Source organism: Gossypium hirsutum, chromosome D04, assembly GCF_007990345.1.
Source record: "Gossypium hirsutum isolate 1008001.06 chromosome D04, Gossypium_hirsutum_v2.1, whole genome shotgun sequence".
Lineage (NCBI taxonomy): Eukaryota > Viridiplantae > Streptophyta > Magnoliopsida > Malvales > Malvaceae > Gossypium > Gossypium hirsutum.
Window position 1 is genome coordinate 1171042 of NC_053440.1, and position 22620 is coordinate 1193661.

At 34.1% G+C, this 22620-nt stretch overlaps 3 protein-coding genes and 1 pseudogene across 3 annotated transcripts; 3 read left to right on the top strand and 1 right to left on the bottom strand.

Moving 5' to 3' along the window:
• Nucleotides 1–44: 44 nt before the first annotated feature.
• On the top strand, nucleotides 45–3153 carry LOC107943662 (pentatricopeptide repeat-containing protein At1g79540). Its single transcript, XM_016877449.2, has one exon. The coding sequence runs from the start codon at nucleotides 269–271 to the stop codon at nucleotides 2669–2671; it is 2403 nt and encodes an 800-aa protein (XP_016732938.1). The 5' UTR covers nucleotides 45–268; the 3' UTR covers nucleotides 2672–3153.
• A 30-nt stretch (nucleotides 3154–3183) lies between these two features.
• On the bottom strand, nucleotides 3184–4678 carry LOC107943660 (serine/threonine-protein kinase TIO-like; annotated as a pseudogene).
• A 4786-nt stretch (nucleotides 4679–9464) lies between these two features.
• Nucleotides 9465–10258, top strand: LOC107943657 (oligosaccharyltransferase complex subunit OSTC). The gene has a single exon (XM_041091592.1). It carries the CDS (start codon nucleotides 9534–9536, stop codon nucleotides 10059–10061), a length of 528 nt encoding a protein of 175 aa, XP_040947526.1. The 5' UTR covers nucleotides 9465–9533; the 3' UTR covers nucleotides 10062–10258.
• Nucleotides 10259–19501: 9243 nt separating this feature from the next.
• LOC107904301 (plant intracellular Ras-group-related LRR protein 6) lies at nucleotides 19502–22341 on the top strand. Its single transcript, XM_016830623.2, has 2 exons — nucleotides 19502–19891; nucleotides 21098–22341. Exons 1-2 carry the CDS (start codon nucleotides 19697–19699, stop codon nucleotides 21944–21946), a joined length of 1044 nt encoding a protein of 347 aa, XP_016686112.2. The 5' UTR covers nucleotides 19502–19696; the 3' UTR covers nucleotides 21947–22341.
• The last annotated feature ends 279 nt before the right edge of the window (nucleotides 22342–22620 follow it).

Genomic DNA, 22620 nt, shown 5'->3' on the forward strand with positions numbered 1-22620 from the left:
TACCTATGATTCTCCTCTGCCATTTTCGTGTTTAAAAACAAACGGAGGGTAGTGATGAATTTATGTAACAGATGCCAATCTCAGGGACCAATTTGATGAAAAGAAAAGTACAGAGGCCAACTTGGGAAAAGTGGTGAAGTTGAGGACCAATCTATTCCAATAATTCCAACTCCAACCTATTGAAGAGTCACCACCGTCGAAGTGTGCATCACTGGCAAAATCTTCTTCTCCGCCGCGGCCTATAGACCCTTGATCTTGTTGTTCGGTAATGAAACTGCCATCTCTCTTTGTCCGCCCAATCACTCACTTTTCTTCCAAGACATCCAAATCTCATTCTCTCAGTTTCACTCCCTCTTTCTCGCTCCAAGATTTCTCTGTTTCCAATGAAATCCACTCCATTCTGCGTACTGTTAACCCCATGGAACCCGCATTGGAACCTCTGCTTCCTTTCCTTTCTCCGGATATTGTCACTTCCATTATCAAAGACCAACCAAACCCTCAATTGGGTTTCCGTTTCTTCATTTGGGCAACACAGAGAGAGCGTCTACGCAGCTCTGCATCCGAAAAACTCGTCCTCGACATGCTTCTCCGCAAGGACAATGCCTTCGATATGTTCTGGCAAACTCTTGAGGAAGTCAAGAAATGCGGGGTTGTAATCGTGCCCAACATCTTTAAGATCTTGATTTCGGGGTATTCGAAGATGGGTCTCGAGGAAAAAGCCGTGGAGTGTTTTGGGAAGATGAAAGATTTTGATTGCAAGCCTGATTTATTTACTTTTAATGCTATAATATATGTTATGATTAGTAAGAAGGTCCTTTTGTTAGCTTTAGCGGTTTACAATCAGATGTTGAAGTCTAATTATAAGCCTAATAGAGCTACTTTTAGTATTTTGCTGAATGGTCTGTGTAAAAATGGGAAAACTGAGGATGCGCTTAAGATGTTTGATGAAATGACTCTGAGGGGTATAGAGCCAAATAGGTGTATATATACCATAATCATTTCGGGTTTGTGTCGAGCAGATAGGGCTGATGATGCTTGTAGGCTGTTAGGTAGGATGAAAGATAGTGGGTGCTCCCCTGATTTTGTTGCTTATAATGCTTTGCTTAATGGGTTTTGTGAGTTGGGTCGGCTTGATGAAGCTTTCGCACTTTTGCAGTCTTTTCAAAAAGACGGATTTGTACTTGGATTACGTGGATATAGTAGTTTTATTAACAGTTTGTTTAAAGCTAGGAGATATGAGGAAGCCCATGAATGGTATACAAAGATGTTTGAGGAGAATGTTGAGCCTGATGTTGTTTTATATGCCATAATGCTCCAGGGATTATCAAAAGCAGGCAAAGTTGACAATGCGATGAAGTTGCTGACTGAGATGACTGAAAGAGGTTTAGTTCCCGATACCTACTGTTATAATGCTGTGATTAAAGGGTTTTGTGATATTGGTCTTTTGGATCAAGCACGGGCTCTTCAGCTTGAGATTTCAAGCCATGATTGCTTTCCTAATACCTGCACTTACACAATTCTAATTAGTGGTATGTGCAGGAATGGATTGGTTGGGGAGGCTCAGCAAATTTTTGATGAGATGGAAAAGCTTGGATGTTATCCCTCAGTTCATACATTTAATTCTCTTATTCATGGATTTTCTAAGGCCGGTCAGCTTGACAAAGCAAACCTTTTGTTTTACAAAATGGAAATAGGGAGAAATCCCTCATTGTTTCTTCGGCTTTCTCATGGATCCTCTCGAGTTCTTGACAGTTCAAGCCTACAAACTATGGTCGAGCAACTTTATGAGTCTGGAAGGGTTCTTAAGGCATTCAAGATTCTTATGCAACTAGCTGACGGTGGGAATGTACCCAACATCTTTACTTACAACATATTGATCCATGGATTTTGCAATGCTGGCAACATTAATGGTGCTTTCAAGCTCTTCAAGGAGATGCAACTCAAGGGGCTATCTCCTGACAGTGTGACCTATGGAACTCTTATTAATGGTTTGCAGAAGGCTGGAAGAGAAGAGGATGCCTTTAGAATCTTTGATCAAATGGAAAAGAATGGGTGTAAACCCAGTGTGGCAGTTTATAGATCACTAATGACTTGGTCTTGTCGAAGAGGAAAGGTTTCATTAGCTTTTAATCTTTGGTTGAGTTATCTGAGCAGCCGTCCTGGTCGGGAAGATGCAGTTATGAAAGAATTTGAAAAATATTTTGTTGAGGGTGAAGTAGAAAAGGCAATTCTGGGTTTGCTCAATCTGGACTTCAAATTAAATAATTTTAGTTTAGCACCCTATACAATTTTCCTTATTGGGTTCTGTCAAGCAGGAAGAGTTGAAGAAGCTTTAAAGATATTTTCTATTCTAGACGAAAAGAATGTTGTTGTCTCCCCTCCTAGTTGTGTAAAGCTGATAGTTGCTCTATGCAAAGAAAGAAATTTGGATCAGGCAGCTGACATGTTCCTATATACTCTAGAGAAGGGTTTCAAGTTAATGCCTCGAGTTTGCAATTATTTGCTTAGGTCTCTTCTTCGCTCTAGAGATAAAAGGATGTATGCTTTTGATCTTTTGAGTAAAATGAATTCGCAGAGATATGATTTGGATGCGTACCTTCATAAAACTACAAAATCTCTTTTATATATGCATCGACATGCACGGGAAATGAAAAGTCTGGCACCTGGATGAATTTTCAACTAATGTGACGTGAAGGTTGTGTAATATATATCTTTTGGCTACTGCAGAGGCTTTTGACTCAACTTACTCAGGATTAATGTGGTTGATTCCTATTTTTGGATCAATACTTCATTTCATTGAAATTGGTTAAGAGGCTTTTAGTTCAGAGTAATGATCTTCAAGCCTGAATTTCACCAATATTCTGTTTGCACGATTTCATCATGTAATCCTAGTATAACAAGGACCAAGGAGAGGCTATCACATTTATTCTTTTCATCACTCTTTTCCTGTTGTATACTCTTTGTTTTCAATACTTGGCATTCAATTTTCAGTGGACTGATTCAAGAATAACAAGAATTGAGTTTTTGGAAAATGGATGACATTGAGCTTTTGTATGCATCCTTGTGACTGTACACTGAATTAGTTTGTAAATTTATTATGTCAGAAAAGAATGAAAAGTGAATAAAACTGCTTCATCATTGAGTTAATTGCCATAATCTTTCTTTGTAAATGTTCTCTTTACTTCATAATTGTGCTGCAGGGATCAGTGTTGTTAAACCTATTGGGGATAGGCCAACTCCATCATTTGGGCTATCAACTCCTTGACGTGAAGCGATTGAATGGCTGCTGGCCAAAAAATAATAAGTAACGGGATACCACTTGCAATCAACTGCTGTACAGCCAATGGTCCTCCCCATTTCAGTTTGGATTCTAACAAGCCTACGCATCCATCCCTAAAACCATGCCAATATGAGAGAACAGCTTTGATGTTCTTAGGGCCAACATCATTTTCAGAGTCTTGAGGAAATTTTAAGGTGATCACAAAGTGTGCTAGTTGGAGGAATCAAGGGCACTGCAATTTCAGATATGGCAGACTCAACAGACAGTCCACCTTCAAGTGATAGAATGGAAGCAAGAGCCAGCATAGCTGATGCAGAATGAGGTTATAGTTGTATCTTTAGAAGAAACAAGCTGAGCAAGTATAGTAACTCGAGAGACTGCTTCTTTGGGGAGGTTGTAAGCATAAATATTGCAGAATTTCTTCCAGTAGATTTTAAACACTGCGCAATTGTAGCAAGGAGAAGACATGTATGCAGAGCCAAGGCAGGAGGATTACTTATTTTACACTTCATTTCTGATTGTGCATCTTTGTTCAACGATGAACATAAAGATAATATAGAGAATAGCTCTGAAACAATGGTACCGTGGGCTCCACCGCTAACAATAGTAGTAACAGGTAGGGAATTGGCAAGGCCGCAAAGAACAGTTGAAATAGTGCCATTGTGTAGTCAACATCTCGACAAAATCTGAAAAAGCTACATTGGTTAACCAATATAAAATAAATGTTAAGCATTCAGCTGCTGCTTAGTACAGAAGCATTTTCAGTTAGAGGAAGAAGTACATGAATAGCAGCAGATAATGCTGGCTCTACACGTTCATGAAGGCAATTGACTATAGCAAACTGAACAGATTTTGATCTGACAAAAGCCCTAGTTACTGCATCAACGACTTTCGCTGCTTCTGTTTCAGCCAGCCAACCACGGGCATGATCTCTGATGTCAAGTCGAGCCAAAGAGTGACTCCGCAAAGCATCCAGGGGAAACAAACTAGGATTTTCCTTCACGAAAAAGATTTTATGAGCATCCATCAATGACCAGATAGCCCTACATGCTTCACAAGCAGCAAGCAGCATATTTGTGGATCCAAATCTGAGACTTGCACCTGAAGTTGCTAAACATAAACATAGATGGTCCACTAAACGGGACGTAACAGCATGGTCCAAAATCTGTTTCAATGATTCATTAATCACAGAGGGAGAGGCGATTCCCTTAGGAGCCTGAGTCGAAGAACATGCTCAAAGACCCTGAGACACTCTTAACTAATATAGTTGTGATGCACGCACAAGACACACAGAAAACTCTCCCAGAGGCATCTTCAATGTGGCTTACAACCTATATTCATAAAATGAGGGAGCTTACAAAGGCGTCTGAAATGTTGGAAGAGACCAATATAAACCATAGAAAACTATACCTGTGAGAAAATTTCAACTAAGACAACCCAGTGTTTGAAATAGGAAGTGGCAGCATCACTTCCGTTATTTTCTGCCAACAGGATTTTAGTAACAGAAAAACTCTGCAGAAGCAACCAGAAATGTTTCAGCCAGATATAACAACAGAAAAGTGTAGTTGACTTTGTAAACAATTTAGTGATCAATGTTTAGATATCTCTTAAATAACTTTTTATGATATAGTCATTTGTTTTCAGAAAAACATAGAGAAAATTCCATTCACTTGACAGAAAAGAAAACAAAAAAATATGGCTGCATTTAGAAGGAAAAAGAAAACAAAGGAAGCGTCATAATTATAGTTTACAAAGAAAATGAACAGCCATTTTCAAAATCAAAGCATGAAGATGTCCCATTTTATGCATGAAACACAAGCGTACGTCAGTATGGGACATGAAAGGTAGTGGAAATAGGGAACATAAATTTCTAGATAGAATTAGTCATATACCTTTGCTACTAACTCATTAACATCAGATGATTTCAAACCAACTAAAATGGCAGTGAAATTAAGAAGTTCACACATTATTTCATCCAATATTCCGCCAGACTGGAGAGCACCAGCTGCAACTAAATTAGAAAGGATTCTCAAAGACTGACTTGAATGGACGATATCTTGATCCCTGTAAAAGTCACTATAAAATGAGAACCGACTTTAACAAATAATCAATGGACATATGGTATTCAGTTCAAGGAAATGTACATTGAGTGGAATGACAAAAACAAAAAGACCAAATGGGAGAGCAACATTGTAGCCAACATTTCTTCCTAGGATCAAGTGTTTATCTACCCAATTTGGTAAGAATTACAATAAGCAATCAGCAATTGGGGGAAACGGGAATTTGAAAGATATGTTTAACCTTAATGCTTGGAAATACTAAGTATTCCTTTTACCAAGCAGAATTACTTTCGCTTTCTTTGTTATGCTGATTGCTAATGTTTCACTAAGAAAGTATCACCCGTTTTCCCCCCTTTCCAGGTTCAGTATCCAGATCATGGCAGAGACCATTGCAAAGAAAAGAAAAGAACACCCAGCACCAATCAAACGGAAAGAAACTAGTTCCTAAAAATGTTTCCTACTAAAGGTCTTGAAAACAACCACAAAATGAGAAAATAGAGAGGAATGGTCCTGCAAGCATTTCAAGACCCACAAAATGAGAGTAACAAAATGAGAAAATAGAGAGGAATGCTACATACAAGAAACAGAAAATAGAGAGGAAAAAAAAGGAAAGCCATGATTACTTAGCTACTAATACAAACAACAGGGAATCAAGTTAAATACAAAATGCTAAATGAAGATAATCCATAAACTCTAGGTTACAAATTACCTGCAAGCATTTTGTGATCCTTCTGACCATTTTTTTATTGGAATCAAAATAAGTGCCAAGGCTTCATTTTCTTGACCAATAATTTGTGCCCCATTAACTGCGCGAGAGTTGTTTTCTAATCTGTCTAATGCCAAGTTACCTGGAGAGATATATAACTCATAATATGCCAGAACAATGAAATGTATGGAGAAAAATCAATTGCTAAAGAGATAATATGCTAAAGAACACTAAAAGTAGAGACAAGAAGAGTGGATAGTAGGTTAAGTGCTACTATTTCCTGAGTGAAACGAGGGCAAATTTCTCTATAGAGCATCTGTTACTTCATCATAAAGGCTTTGACCCATATTGAAAAGGTTTGTTGTTTACAGCTATGATTACAACATGTAACCCACTTAACAAAAGGAAGCTTACATTTACATGAAAAAAAATGACAACATGCAGAAGAACAACAAACAAAACAGCAAATGGAGCATCAGAGAAAAATTGTTGAAGTTGGCCTGCATGCAGATAAGAAGCAGAGAAGCTGTCCGAGCCATGCAGTTGCAACTGAAGCTCATGCTACTGTTTCATTTTATCACTTTCAAATTGATGTTTTGTAACTTAGTTAAATTAGGACTAAGTTGTTAACGTACTTGATGTAATTAGGTGATGTTTGAGCTGATAAATCAGCTTTACCAAGTGTGCAAGTTATGTTTATCAAGTTTCCATGTTACTTAGTGGAGTTAGGTTGATGATTAGGTAATGTTCGTCTCATATTGACCAGCTGAATGCTTGGTATATGTAATGGCATTATGCCACAATTAATTGTAATGAAACCTTTCAGAATTTTCTTCTTCATTTTGATCCTTGCTTAAGCTTTCTGTTCAAATTTCTTTGGTCGATTTTTGCTAGTTTGCTCAGCAAGACATCGAGCCTTCAAGCTCAAGTTTCAGTCAACTTCGTTCATTTTTGTTTTCTAGTTCCAACAAAAATGGTCACCAAGTTATTTCTTTCACGTTGTCGAAGTATCACAAATTGAAGCTAGATGTACCAATGGCTAAATGTAATTGAAACTTAATATGCCATAACAATGAGATGTATAGAGCAAAATCAATAGCCAAAGAGATAATAAGCTGAAGGATACTAACACTAGAGACAATAAGATTGGCTATAACAACAGTAGGTTAAGATTTGCATGTTCCACTAACCAATGCACCATGAAGAGGAGTGGCTTGAGCTTAAGGTTAGATTTTGCAATTTGTTATATATTATGGTTTAATATATTTTTTATCGAAGATTTAAGATTTTACTATTTAGTCAATATATTATTTAACTAGCTTTTTGCATACTGTCCAAGTATTAGGGAATTATGGTTATTTTTGGTGATTTCCATCTATATTGGATTTAGGTTTTAGCTTTATGTAGCTCTTTTACCTTGGCTTCTAGTATATTTTAGATGATCAATTCTTGAAATCTTGGCATATTGACTTGAGACTCTTCCCTACTGACCCTCCCTGATCTTTCCCCCTGGTTCTCCCATTTCTCCACAACCCACCCGAACTTTTCTGTTTCTTGCAAACTTCTTTTACCATCCCTTATTTTGATTCACTAATGCACTATAGGAACTGAAACATCATAACATTGCCTACCTGTCTGTTTAACATCATTTGGATTTGAAAATCCAGGAAACTCGTCATGCAGTGCATGCAGTGCAGAATTTCCCTGGACTGTATTAGGACTATATTTTTTAGCATCACTCTGAGGCTTGGAACATTACAAGGCTCTGAAGCAGCAGGAGAATTTTCTTTGCCTGCGACATAGTAGTTAATGATGGTTAAAAAAGGTAGAACCAATATATCACAAATAAGAATCGAATGCAATGCTGTCAAAAGGGATGATATACCATTTGGTGTCTGGATACTGTTTTCATCACTCCTCAATGCAAAATCAGATTGCCTGGCTGTAGCAGTTGTAGCACGCACCTCCTAGAATGTTTCACTCTTCAAAAATGAACTCTTATATACAAGGTAAAAACACAATTGGCCTTGCAAGCGGCATGCACTCTTGCTGCTTTAGAGTAAGTAAACAAAGAGCCTAATTCGTTTAACAAAAGGAAAAAAAAAAATTGCAGACATCATGCATTACCCTGGCCTCTACTTCATCCAATGTTTCTTTAACAAATGGATGTTCAAGAATAATTCATACCTTAACTATGTGCTGGATGAGTGCATGTACTGAATTCGTATAAAAGGGAGGTTGCCCAACAAATGATTCGTACCTGCCAAATTTATGGTTGGGTTCAACTCAATTTAAACAACAGATAGAGGACATGAAGGCAAAATCTGATTCTTCTAGCAAAAAACGAATTAAAGGATGATTACTATAAAATTAGAAGGAAAAAGAAAGTGCATACAATACGACTCCAAGAGACCACAGGTCAACAGTGTGGTTGTAGGGCTGTTCTCGCACAAGCTCTGGGGCCATGTACAATGGGGTGCCTGAAAACCATTTGTAAAAGCATACTGAGAATAAATAAAGGAAATCCACATAATACAATGGGGGGTCATGTGCAAATGTATTAAGGATGGAAATGTGGTTTTTATCATTTTATACGTAGGCATTCTATTTATTGAAAATGATGTACGCTAATAACTTTATCACAAGATTCATATGTTGACAAGATATTGAAACATTTTACGATGATCGATTCAAAGGAATTAGACCCTAAAGATTTTGGTACAAGTACCTCTAGCTCTACAAGTGCATTTAATGGTCATAGTAATGACTCCAACGGTTTAATTTGATTTCTATCAACACCAAATGACTATTAACTCATGAGGGTATAAATAGAGCACAAGAACAATCAGAACAATAGAAGAAACAAGGTTACAAAGATTAAGAGAAAAATCTCGTCTTTTCTCTTTGTTATTCACATTCCAAGGTTCAAATTAGTGGATCGGGAAATCCTTATTTGTGATAAGCTAACAATGATCATAAACATAATTTTTTGGCATAATGACTTATTTGGCTCTCAAATTTTACTAAAAAAGTAATTTTAGTCTTGCATTAAAGTTTGTCTCTTTTAGCCATGTCAGTATTTTTTAAAAAATTAATTTTTATAATTTTTCAAATTTTTTATATTTAAAAATAAATTAATTGCTAACATAGCATCCACGTGTATGCGTGCCAATAAAGTTAACGATTTAACTTTTCAATCTATTTTAGGGTGATTTGAAAAATAATGTAAGTTTAAAGGCTAAAAGAGATGAAAATTTAAATAAAGGGTTAAAATGAATTTTTTTAAAGTTAGAGGGCCAATAAATCATTATGCCTAATGTTTTTAAAGTTTGTGACTAAAACATAAACTCACTCAAATATAAGGGATGGATTTTGTAGTTTAGCCATAAATATATGAAGAAACAAAGCTCCTTAATCGGACATAGTAAGAGCATAGTGATCAAAACACAGATAGGAAAGGACTGAAAAAAAAAAAAAAAAAGCAGAAATGGCTCCGAAAGCAGATACCCAATCTGCCGGCGCTGTCGCCGCAGCTGACGCATCCTCTCAATTCTCAATGGACCCACTATTCCACACCTTGAAAGTCGTCCCCTACTCCTTCCTTCGCCCTCCGCGCCTCCGCCTCAAGATCCCCTCCGTCTCCCTTCCTTCCGCCATGACCGTCTTTTCTCTCGTCCTCCTCACTTACTTCATGGTGGTCTCTGGCTTCGTCTACGACGTCATCGTGGAGCCCCCTGGCATTGGCTCTACCCAAGACCCTGCCACTGGCGCCGTCCGACCTGTTGTTTTCCTTCCAGGCCGAGTCAATGGTCAGTATATCATAGAAGGACTCTCCTCTGGGTTTATGTTTGTGCTTGGTGGCATTGGGATTGTCCTCTTGGATCTTGCCCTTGATAAAAACAGGGCAAGGAGTGTCAAGGTTTCCTACGCCATTGCAGGAATCTCCTCCGTTGTTATTGCCTATGTCATGACTACGCTCTTTGTTCGCATCAAGATCCCTGGTTATCTCAGATGAAGATAATAATTCCTTAGCTATTACTTATAGTCTTCACTTTAGTTGAACAATTTTGCTTTGCTTTCTTTGTGTCTTCTTTATTGAAGAACCTGGATCTGGTGGTTTAAAATTTTCACTTGCCATTGATTTACGGATTTGAGATTTGAAGCTTTTGATGGTAATTCGATTCGATTAATGGATTAACAAGTTGAACATAATGCATCTGTTGATTGATTTTTATATTCTTAAATCACCACTGTTCTTCAGTTTATGATTTCTTCGAATAGGATCAATCAAGGCAACTAGGTTTTCCAAAACAAACTCGCCATGTTAGCCTAGAAATTAAGGGAAGGAATTCAGTGTTTATTAGGGAAAAGCGAGAGGCATTTGTGCGTGATGATGATCTTCAACTTGGGTATTTCTGATGGCTGCTTTTGTCTACAGTATATGCTCATATTCAACTTCCTTACATTGGTGGATTTTATTTTAAACTTTTAACACTTGACCTAGCTAGTAGAATTTCAGTTTAAAGTGGATTTAGAGAAGCATTTAGACTTGTTCTAGTTCTGAGGGCAAAGTTGATAAAATCATAATTCTGAATGGTAGCTTGATGCTATTGTTTTTCAATTTAGTTTGTATTCTCCCTGTTTCCATTACTGCGTATTGAGTTTCCTGAAGGCAAGTCTCTAGCTCCATATCTTAGTTTTTGCTTATTCTAATCTCAGTTTATTAATTTTATGGTGCTAAAACTGAATCAAAACGAATAAATGATGAATTTGATTAGTTTCTCTTATTTGGCACTTTTCCTGATCGCTTGCGGATATTGTGAGTGCATTATGGAAGTGCAGTTATTTTAACTCATGCTGTTTTGTTGAAAATGTTGTCTTGCCTCATGGTTTTCTATGACTTGTTTTCTCTTTTATGTTTAATAATATGAAATGTGTTAAAGTGTGATTATTTGAATAAAATGTTTAGCTGATTCTATCATATTAAATAATGTTCTATTGGATTAGAACTGCTAGCATAGAAAGAGAAAGGGCTACGAAGTTTTTCCTGCACTAGAAAGCAGACAATTGAAAGGTAAGTGAAAGGGGGATGGGGGGCTCTTTAGTTTTTTGGTTCAATCTGTTGCAGCTGATGGGAAAGGTTGTAGGGCACTGAGAACGCGCATAACTGCTTCAGAACTGAACTCTCTTGCCAACTAGGGTCCGCTGATGATTGTATGCACCTCTTCGAACATTGTAGCTGCCCTTCGAACATTTGACTAGTTTCTTTCTATCCCGATTTCCTTGTGCCTTAAATCAAACACATTAGTAAATACTTGCATCACGTTTGATTCACTGGCATGGAATAGATAAGGAATGTAATCGGTGGGAATAGAATAGAAGAGTAATAGGTATCGTTTGGTTTATTGAATAGAATAGATAAGCAATAGCATTACATTGTTTGGTTGACAAAATTTATGTTGATGAATATACAAGGCATAGGTATACAATTACTATTTTACCTTGGATTAAAAATTATTAATTATTGAAATTATATTTATTTTTAATCTTTTGCGTAGTATTTAATTTATTAAAATTATGTTATTTGAAAATTATGAAAAAAATTCATTATCTTGATTTCTTTCGAGCCTATTCTCTCTTTAACTCATTGCTTCCCTCTCAAACACATCTCAACATTCATCTTCATTTCATTTTCTATTTTTGCTGGTGCTGCTGCCTTTGGCTGCTGATTAACTGTTGTTCTTCAGCTTCTAATTTTCGCCAGCAATTGATTTTTATGTCCTTTTACGGATTTTTCACTTAATTCTTTTCTAAATCAATGCCTAAATGCCTAGATTTAAACCTAAAGTCCTGGACAACAATCTCAATAAGCCCTCCTCTGGTTGCCCTAAACTCTGCTTTTTAAGTATGTTGTTGCTCACCCTTTGTTCTTCATCCTCACTAATTTTGAAACCCAAAAGCTCTATGAAACTATCATAATCTAGAGAGAGAAGTCTTCTCTCTCCTTTTCTTTTTTGTTCTTGTGTTCTGTTGGTTGCTATTGTTGTTTCCTTAATGTTTTCTGTCTCAACATGCTGTCTTCGCTCCGACATAGATGAATGGAACTGTTATTGTTAGATTTGCAAAGGCTGAAGACACCTAAGTGAATTAATAGCTGTGTGATGGGAGATCAGTCAAAATATAGGTGGTCATTTAGGCTGATCTTTAAGGGCATTTTGGAGAGAGAATTTTTGTTTGTTCTTGGTTGGGTAGGAAGGAGTAGCCATTTTGATGGGAAGACTCAGAATAGTTTTCATAGGGAATTGGGGTTGAATAGTTTTTATAGGCCATGGCATTGTTGATTAAAGCAGAGGTCTTGAGTTCTTAAGTACTCAAGTTCGAGTTTCACTAATTGTAATTGTGATGTACGAATCACGAGTTCTAATATATGTATATGCCATGGATGATGGATGAGTCAAGGGATTATAATTTCTTGAATCTACTTATAAAATTGAAAATTAATCATTAAACTTTTAAAACTAATTGAAAGCATAATTTCATCTTGCAAGTTTTGGATTTGATTGAATTTTATAATAGTACGCCACTATACCATCATACATGAAATGAAACTTACCGTATCCCATTTATATTCTGAGTATAAAAATTGAACTTCATTAGAAAAGGTAAAATTTACTGCTAAGACAGTATTTCAGTTTCTGTTAAGGTATTAAGAAATACTTTGCTGCAGGGATCTTATGGTGTGGGGGTTGCAGAGTGAGGGGCGATAGAGATGGGGGTAGTGAGTGTTGCGTGGTGATGAGAATTAGGAGTGAATGTTTAACCGAATCGAGTGAAAAAATTTCATGTTAATCGAGTTCACGAGTTATATTTTATTATTTTAACTCAATTTGAAAATTTTTCGAATCGAGTTGAGTTGAATAGAATCGAGCGAAATTGTTTGAGTTAAATTAAAAAAATTAAACATGTCAAATAAAAATATTGTTACAGAATAACTAGTTTCATGTTAGAGCATATAAATTTGAAACCATATATATTTGAAAAAAATTTCAAAGCAAAATAATAGAAAAAATAAGATACTTGAGTATGATAAATTTAAATCTTTAATTAGCTCCTAAAATTATTATTTTAGAAAAAATTTTAAATTTTAACTTTTAAAATATATTTTTTATAATTTTTTTAAAATAAAAATTTTGAAATTTTTATAAATATTTTGAATTTTGAAAATTATTGAGTTTTTGAATATTTTTGTAATTTTTGTTGAGAGAGACCAATTTGTTTATTTTCAAAATTGACAGAGACTAAAAATGTATTTACACCAATCTATTATTTGAATTATTCGAATTGTAAAATTCAACTAGACTCGAACTCGAATAACTCAATTCGATTAATTCGAATTTTTTTTCGATTTTTTCAAATTGAATCGAGTTTTTCTCACCCGAATGAGGCTTGCTGAATCTTTTATTACAAATAAACAAAAAAGAGTGTTTTGGACTAATTATAGAGAAGTCCCTAGCTAATCAAAAGTAAAAAAAATGTCATGTCAGTAATTTGTTAATGGATTAACGGAATTTTTAATAGGAGTGACCAATTTAAATGATTATTTTAATCAGAGTAACTAAATTGATAAAAAAAATTAGAGTGATCGAAATAAGAATGACTTTATTTTAAAATGACTTGATATAATTTATCCTTAATTTTTTTATAAATATATTTGTTACATAATTGTTTTCATTCGTCATTTGTTTTGCTTTGAATTTTAATTTCTAAATTTAAATGTTATTTTAATGATTATTTACAAATTATTCTATATTTTATTTTCGGGTGGATTTTAAATATATGTATGCTACCTGTTCTTATAATCTCGAAAATTTTTTTCCACTTTACTTTTTAATATTTAGTGCATATATTTTATTTTTAGTATTTAACATGATTATAAATTTTTACTCTTGAGTTGATTTTTTGTGATATGTATACGAACAGGTTGAAAATATAAAAACTAAAATTATTTTTTATATTCTTTTAATTTTTTAAGTTTGTTATGGTACTCACCATTACCGACCCACTACTCGGTTACCTGATTGGATCCTGACTTGTAGCCTACGTGTTGTACCTTGAGTTTGTACATGAGATGTTCGCGTCCTTTCATGAGCTCCTATGATGTGGGTTCGGCCTACCATACAAGTGAACCTACACATAGAAAACATGTCTTAATCCTAGAGTAGGGTACATGTCGGAATGCATGGAGACCTACCTATGACATCACGTCCATAAACAGTAACTATATCATATAAATAGAGAATTTAACCCTTTTGAAGAAGACAGACACAAAAACACTCAACAACTTGGTGCGGTGAGCATTGACAGACTTTCAATCTTCGTATAATAAAAAAACCAAGATGACTCACCCTAATGAGAATTTCCCCAATAGCTTCCTATCAAACCAAGTAGAAGGTTTTGGCACTGGCAATTAGCCCCGTGCAATGGACCTTTTTGCTGGTTGGTTTGCTGACCAACCCGAAAATCTGGGCAACTCAGGTTAGGCAAGTGCTTCCAATTTTTTCGATCTTAATACTCCTTTTGGTCAAGGACCGTCTTTTCCCACTGATTAGGGGGCATCGTCGCAGTAACTATTTGGTTTACAAGAGTAGCTGAGGTTGATGAAGGAAAAATGACTCAACAAAGCACCTGGTTTGAACAACATCAATTGTTTCAGTAGGAGCTACTAAGGTAGAATGAAGAATTAAGAAGACATATATAGTTCGACCAATCTGATCTTTAGGACCATGTCATGCCTTTCCAAGAGGAGGTTGTGGGAGCACATGTAAAACCATGGCAGAATGAGATGGATGTTTTGCGTAGAGATGCGTGAGCATTGCACACTAATGTACATGACATGGACTGGTTTTGTTGTTCTAACAACCCTTTGTCTCCAAAAGTGGCGACTGTGAGCATATCAACCTAGTTTAAAGTGTCGAAAGAGATGTTCAAATGTAAAAGAGATCCTCGGGCACATCTCATGAAGTATAATGATTACATGAATGTGTTAGGGGCTTCTGATGCAGCAAAATGTAAAGCTTTCTTGACGACTCTTAGGGGAAGCGCGAAAGATTGATATTTGTCTTTACCATAGGGCCCTATTCAAAGCTTATCGTAGTTGGGTCATATGTTTTTTACAAGATTTTGAGCCTATAGGATAATAATGAGCACTCCTATGGGTTTGATGTCATTGAAACAGAAGGATGGAGAATCTTTGCAAGATTATGTCAAACAGTTCCATGCAGCCATGTTGAACACAAAGAACTTGGAAGACTAGTGGGTTATTGATGCCTTCATTATGGGAGTCCAAAATGAGCACGTGAAATATTCGTTTACTGATAATAAGCCACAAAGTTTGGCAGATTTGTATGAAATGGCGCATAAGTTCACTGAGGTAGAGGAAATTAAAAGAGTAACTCGTAACACTTTTCAGAGGGATGACAGTCAATTTAGGGGTCACTAGGGTGCACACAGCCAACAAGGTCCTCCTTCTTAGAGTCTATATGTACAAGGTAGGGGACAACAGAGGAATATTCACAGAATGAATTGCCAAGGGCATTCTAGAGGCCTCAAGGCGAGCACACAAGAAGGTATGTTCCCCATGAAAAATTTGAAACTTACACTCCTTTAAATGCTTCGCGTACCTACATTCTTAATTAGGTTAGGAGTTTGGGCATATTGTCAAGCCCTTCACCTATGCGACGCAGTTAGTCAAAAACCAACTCGAGAGACATGTAGTTTTCACAATGACAAGAGGCATAAGACCGAGGATTGTTTCTCTTTGAAAGATGCTATAGAGGAGGTTGTTAGAAATGGCGAGCTAAAAGATTTTGTGTCTCATGATGCCTCACCATCAGTTCAGAGTTCGCAGAGTGCTGATAAAGTAAAAAGAAGGTTAGAAGCACAATACATGTGATAACTAATACATATGAAGAGTGGGTGACCTCTAAACTTTATGTTTTTTTAAGTATGTTATTGCAGCCTATTGTTTTAAGTTTTCAAGTATGGTTAAAAAAACCCCTTCAATTAAAGCTTATTGTTTCAAGTTTTTAACTTCATATTGCTGCTGCCTGTTTCCATTTTCTTCCCGGCCATACTTAAAACCCTAAATTTAGAACCCTAGTTCTTTAAGTTGCTCCAATTTATGGAAAGCTATTGCAACATTAACATCAATATCAGCAGTGGCAGAGCTAGGGGGCTGACAAGGGCCCGATTAAATGGTAACATTGACTCGACTTGATCTAACGCTCACCTTTTAACATGACACTTGGTATTTTTTAAAATTAATTTATATTACTAATTAATTTATTTTATTTTTATATTATATATAGTGTATTTGACTGAGTTGGTGTCACAAGTTAACTCGATACCAACTTGATCAAGAAAATTACTTAAAAGCTCTTTTTAAATAAAAAATTGAATATTAATATAATGGTGTTTTTGTCTTTAATTATTTTTATACGAAAAGAGTAAATAAGGCCATGTTTGTTTCACTGAAAATGGTTTCCGGAAAATGATTTCTGGAAAATGACTTATTTTTCTGGAAAAGCTAATATTTTCTGGTGTTTGGATGAATCTGTGTAAAATATTTTTTGTTGTTTGGCAAATTACCTGAAAATATTTCATAAAAGTTATTTTCAACTAAACAAACATGCATTTGAGATTTTATTATCTTTTCATTGTTTAATTGAGTTTATTTCATAAAGCTTATTTATATTTTAATTAATCATGTTTTAGTTTTAATTAATCTTAATTTGCTTAATTAAGCTTAATTGTTAATTTCATACATTAGGGAATATAATTTTATAGATATAAATTTATGTTTAATTAAGTTGGAAGTAGTAAATATTTATTTTGAATATTATTTGAATGAGTAAGTTGAAAAATGATTTAATTTGATAAAAATCGAAGTAAGGACCAAATTGTAAAATTTTTAAATTTTAAAATTATAAGGATTTGAGTTGTGAAATCTGAAACAATAATGTAGTAACTAAATTATATGATTATGAAATATGAAATTTTGGAAAGTTGAGCATAAAATAGTAAAGTTTGAAAATATAGGGGTTAAATTGTAAAGATTCCAGAACTTGAGTTTTAGGACTAATTTACATTATTTTAGAATTTAAAATTTTGAAAAATAGAATATGAAAGTTTAACTGTTCAAAAATCAAGGACTAATTTTTAGAAATTTTGACAATTTTAGTTGGAGGGACTAAATTATAAAATCTGGAAATTTCAAAAAAAATGATTGTTTTGCAAAACTGTACAAGACGAGGTTTAGGACTGAACTGTAAAATAAAAAACTCTATTTTTGAGGAATTAAGTTGTAGACTAGTAAAAATTTAGATTTTAAGGACTAAATCGTAAAAAATATAGAATTAAAATATAAAGGACTTTTTTCTTCGATAGTGAAGAGAGCTTCCCCTTTGTTGTTCTAAAAGTTTCTTTGACAGTGAAGACAGTGAACAAAATCTTATCAGTTTGGAAAATGTCTTACAGAAAACCATTTGGTAAGATATTTTCCTTAAAAATGTCTTTATTTTACCCTTTTTTTGGAGAATGATTTCCTTTGATAATTCATTTTTCACCAAACAAACTTTGTAAAATATTAAAACAATGAAATGTTTTAAGAAAAATATTTTACATGCAAACAAACGGACCCTAAAACAACTAAAGAATGTTTAATTATAAATATTTTATCATTTTACTTATAATTTAATTATTAATTATTTTTTAATAAATATAATTTTAATATTATGTTTTTTTTCCATTCATATTGTATCGTTAGTGTAATAAAATTTAATTTTTTATAATATAAGTTTTCATCTCTTCTAAATAAAAATATATCTTAAAAAATATTTAAATACGCCTAAATATTTACATGTATAATATAAAATTTTAATGTATTTATAAATTATAATATATATAAAACTACGAATTTAGAAAAAATGAATTGACCAATTTAACCTTCGTTATTCATATATTATTGAATTTTTCATTTTAAATATTTTTATCATTTATAAAATTTATCAAGTTTATAAATAATAATTTTAATTATATTAGAATATTTTGGTAAATAAATTTAGTTAATAAGAATATTTATCATACTTATAAATTAGAAATCTGGATATATTTAAAAAATTTAAAATGTATGGGAAATTATCTCGTCAATAGAATTTTCAGATTATTTAAACGATATTAGTAAAATTTATCAAGTTTATAAATAATACAATTTTATTGTATAACTTAAAGCATGTATGTCTGTGTTTGAAAAGCTATAAGGTAATTGGACTTGATCGTAATTGTTTGTATTTACCCATATAATTACCCTCGGTTTTAAACCCTATGATTGTGTGCTCTGATGACCCTTATTTTAGTAGAACTTGCTAATTATAATGGTTATCCGAGTGTGTTTGACATAGATAATTACAAGCCATTGCACTTAAATATGTGATTTTTCCAACATGCAATTTTATAAAATATTATTAGGGCGAGATTTGAACTTAAGACATTATGATCTCTAAAGCTTCAACATAAACTATTTTAACCGAAGCTTCATTTGATTTTCATATAATTTTAATAAGTATATGTTTTTACATAATTTTTTCACTCACATTATAAATATGTCATAATCTATTATTTTCTAAGTAAATATATTGAGGAAAGGATGAATTTAAAATAGGATAATGTCAAGTGTCCTTTTTAATTATTTTATAATTTTACTATGAAATAATATTTGGTACGCTTCTAGTAGAGTTGTTAGACTCTGTAAGTAAGGTCTGAGGGTTGATAAGTGTTCTATAATAGTATAGTACAATATTGAATTTCTTTAAAAAAAAAACAAGAAACATGACAAATTTTTAAAGCTAAGTGGGGAATAACAAAAGCATATCGTCAATGTACCAAATACTAACCTTTTTTATTATATCTTTAAAAATATAGAATAAAATTAATACACTGTCAATGAAGTTTTTAAACTCTACAAATAAAGTTGAGTTAACAAGTACCCTATAGCCATTGGCGAAGCCAGAGGGCTGGCAAGGGCCCTAATCCCCTCTAAAATACAAAATTTTTTATTTATAACTTTTAATTTATAAAATTTTAAATTAGTAAGGATCAAATTATACTTTGACTCCCTTATAAAAATATAGACTATTAAAATAATAAAATTATATTTTAATTATCGTAAAAATATACCATTTAAATCCAAACCCCCAAAAAAAAATTTCTACCTCCTCAACTTCCATATAGTAAAATATTAAAAGAAAACCATGATGAAAATAAGAAAGGAAATGAGAAGAGCGCGATTGGCGGGCAGGCGAAGAGGGTTGACTTTATACAGTGAGTGAGATGGCCACGCAACGCATCTATATCTCCATAACCCTAATCCAACGGCGCTTTCTCCTGTCTCTTTCTTCACCAACGTCACCTCTCCTTCTAATTTCTACTCCGTACCTTTCCCTTGTACTTTTATATACATATTTGTATACAACAAAGCAAATAACCATTTTCATCAAAACCAAAACCAAAACCCAAATTCGCTTTCGCTCTATTCTCTCTTCTTTGGTTTTGGATGATGTTCATACACTTTTTTCTTTTCTGTGAATTAAAATAATGTGCGAACAGCAGCAGCAAGTGACGTTCATGGAGATGAGTAAAAACAAAGGCGATCATCGAAGCAGGAGAAGATGTATGGAGGAAGGAAGGGTTAGGGTTGATATGAGTGGCATGTCACTGGATTCCTTTCCATTTCTTTCTCTAAACTTGGCTACTATCTCCAACTTAGACCTCTCCAATAATAATCTTGAGGTATGTATATTCCTTCCTTCCTATCTATCCATCTTCTTTTCTTTTCATTTCTTTATTTTATATCCAATATTTTTCTTTTCATACAATAAAAACTTATTGTGTAATGAACAACCATGGTATTCGTGTCTCTGAATTCATTTTTGATTAAATTTTTTCCCGGAAAATATCCAGTGGCCTCTTATTATTTTCATAAACAGCTTAAAACATAATGGTTCAATAAAATAATTTTGATGCTTTTTTGCTAAAAAGTTCTCAAATATTCGGAAAATGGAAAATAAAAAAAATTAAGTAAATTCATCGAATAATCTCCATAAAAAATTTATATATATGTTTATTTAAAAAAAATTGACTATTGACATTTCCAACGAGGGTAGAGTGTTTGGTCAAAAGGAAAAATAAAAAAGCTGAACTACCGTATTGATCTTAAACCCACTGTTTCTTTTTTATGGATAATCGTATAAAATGATGGGGGCATGAATATAACGAATCGAATACTACAAGGACTGTTTGTGAAATTGTTATCCAACAATATTTATTATTATTATTTCGAATAATCTTATTAAAAGTTCGATCATGTCTGTTTTTCTTTACATAGTACCAAGACCTAGAATTACTCATACCATTTCTCTAACCCATAAATAGAACTCGAAAGAACAATTTTAACACATACTTAAGATGGTGAAAGGATTTTAACAAATATTAAATACGTATATTTCTTTAGTTTAAAACTATTCGGTATAAGTAAATCTAATCATGAGTCGAATTTTGGGTAAGAAAATTTTTGTCTGGAGGTTATGATATAATATAGTATGTACTCTGGTGTACGTTTTCTTTTTTGTTCAATCGTAATCTGGCGTACGTTATGAACGTTGCTGGTTTTGGTTTTATTATATTTTTAATGTTGATAATTTTGTATCAATATTCAAATCCTCAACAGTGTCAGCTTTGCATTGATTTTTATTCACCAGCTTTATAGCAATTAGTTGAATTAGTTAATTAAATTGACCGATTTATTTAAAAAACAATGGGAATGACGCAAGTGTTTGAGCTGTACGAAATTGTGGGATTTGAAAGTACAGCCTGAAATAATTAATTAATTAATTATTTTTTTAATAATCTCATTACCCTCCTCTTTGAAGTCTTAATTTTAAGGTTTAGCCACTTTTAAGGTTTGAAGGGAATTAAGTAATGTAAATTATTTGGCAGAGCATACCAGAATCGTTGACCGCCAGGTTACTGAACGTGGTGGCCTTGGATGTGCGCTCCAATCAGCTTAAGTTTCTACCAAACTCCATTGGTTGTCTGTCTAAGCTCAAGATTCTCAACGTCTCCAGCAATGTTCTCCGTACTCTCCCTAAAACGATTGAGAACTGCAAGTCCTTGGAAGAATTGAATGCTAACTTCAACCAGCTTACCGTGCTGCCAGACACTATTGGATTTGAGCTCATCAACCTCAAGAAACTGTCAGTCAACGCAAACAAGTTGGGTTTCCTGCCTCAATCCATCTCTCACCTCACATCCCTACGAGTTTTGGATGCACGCCTTAATTGCCTCAGGTTTCTTCCCGAGGACATGGAGAACTTGATCAACCTAGAGGTTCTCAACGTAAGCCAAAACTTTCAGTGCCTTGAAAACTTACCCTATTCCCTCGGCCTTCTCGTTTCCCTTGTGGAATTGGACGTCAGTTACAACAAAATAACAAGTTTGCCTGATTCCATTGGCTGCTTGAAGAAGCTCCAGAAGCTTTGCGTGGAAGGAAACCCCCTGCTTTCACCACCCATGGAGGTGTTTGAGCAGAGCTTGCAGGCGGTTAAGGAGTACCTGTCTGAGAAAATGAAAGCCGGGCAAAGCCCCCCAAAGAAACAATCATGGGTGGGGAAGTTGGTGAAGTGTGGGACCTTCAATGGCAAAATAGGTGGCCGGCCGCGGGGGGAGAGAGAGGGGTTCATCATGATATCCGAATATAGGTCCATCGAGGGTCTCGCTTCGCCTCGCTACATGGGGTTGTTGTCACCTCGCCGACTCTTCTCGCCTCGTAAGTACTTGACCAAATGAGGAAATTTTGAAAACCAACTTTGGTTTCTTTCTACTTCTTAGCATATATGTTTGCTTTGCTGTTTTAAGTGAATTTTAGTATAGAGTAATGTCTGTATATGCATGAATGTGATGGTAAATGATGAACCGCACGTATGTCTCATGTATGTGGGTTGAAGTTTAGCTTGCTTGACTTTGAGTGCTCTCTTGGTCTGTACATAAATGTGTAATGTCTTGTTTGCAAAATATTTGTTATGTGCCTAATACGTTTACTTAATCCAATATTTTTGTTTAAATTTACATTTTGGTTATCGTTATTTCAATTCTAATAATTAAATCACAAGCGTTATCGATTGGTAACAATTTGATCACTTTTTGTAACAGCCGTTAAGTGCACTTGCATCTCACTGCGAGTGAAAGTCATGCCCCTATTGTCAAGCTTCTTCTCCTTTATAGATATATTTTTTTATTTATTTGTAATGTTTTTTTTTATTTTATACAATTAAAGGGTTAGTACTCGCACGCGCAATGTTTGATATTTAATTATAAATTTATATTTACTATTTTAATTATTTTTGGATTATTATTTGGTATACCGTGTATTTTTTAAAATTAAATATAACTTAAAACATGTGTTAAATTTTAACCTCTCATAGAATTAAAAATTTTCATCGTCAATACATCAAATAATTAAT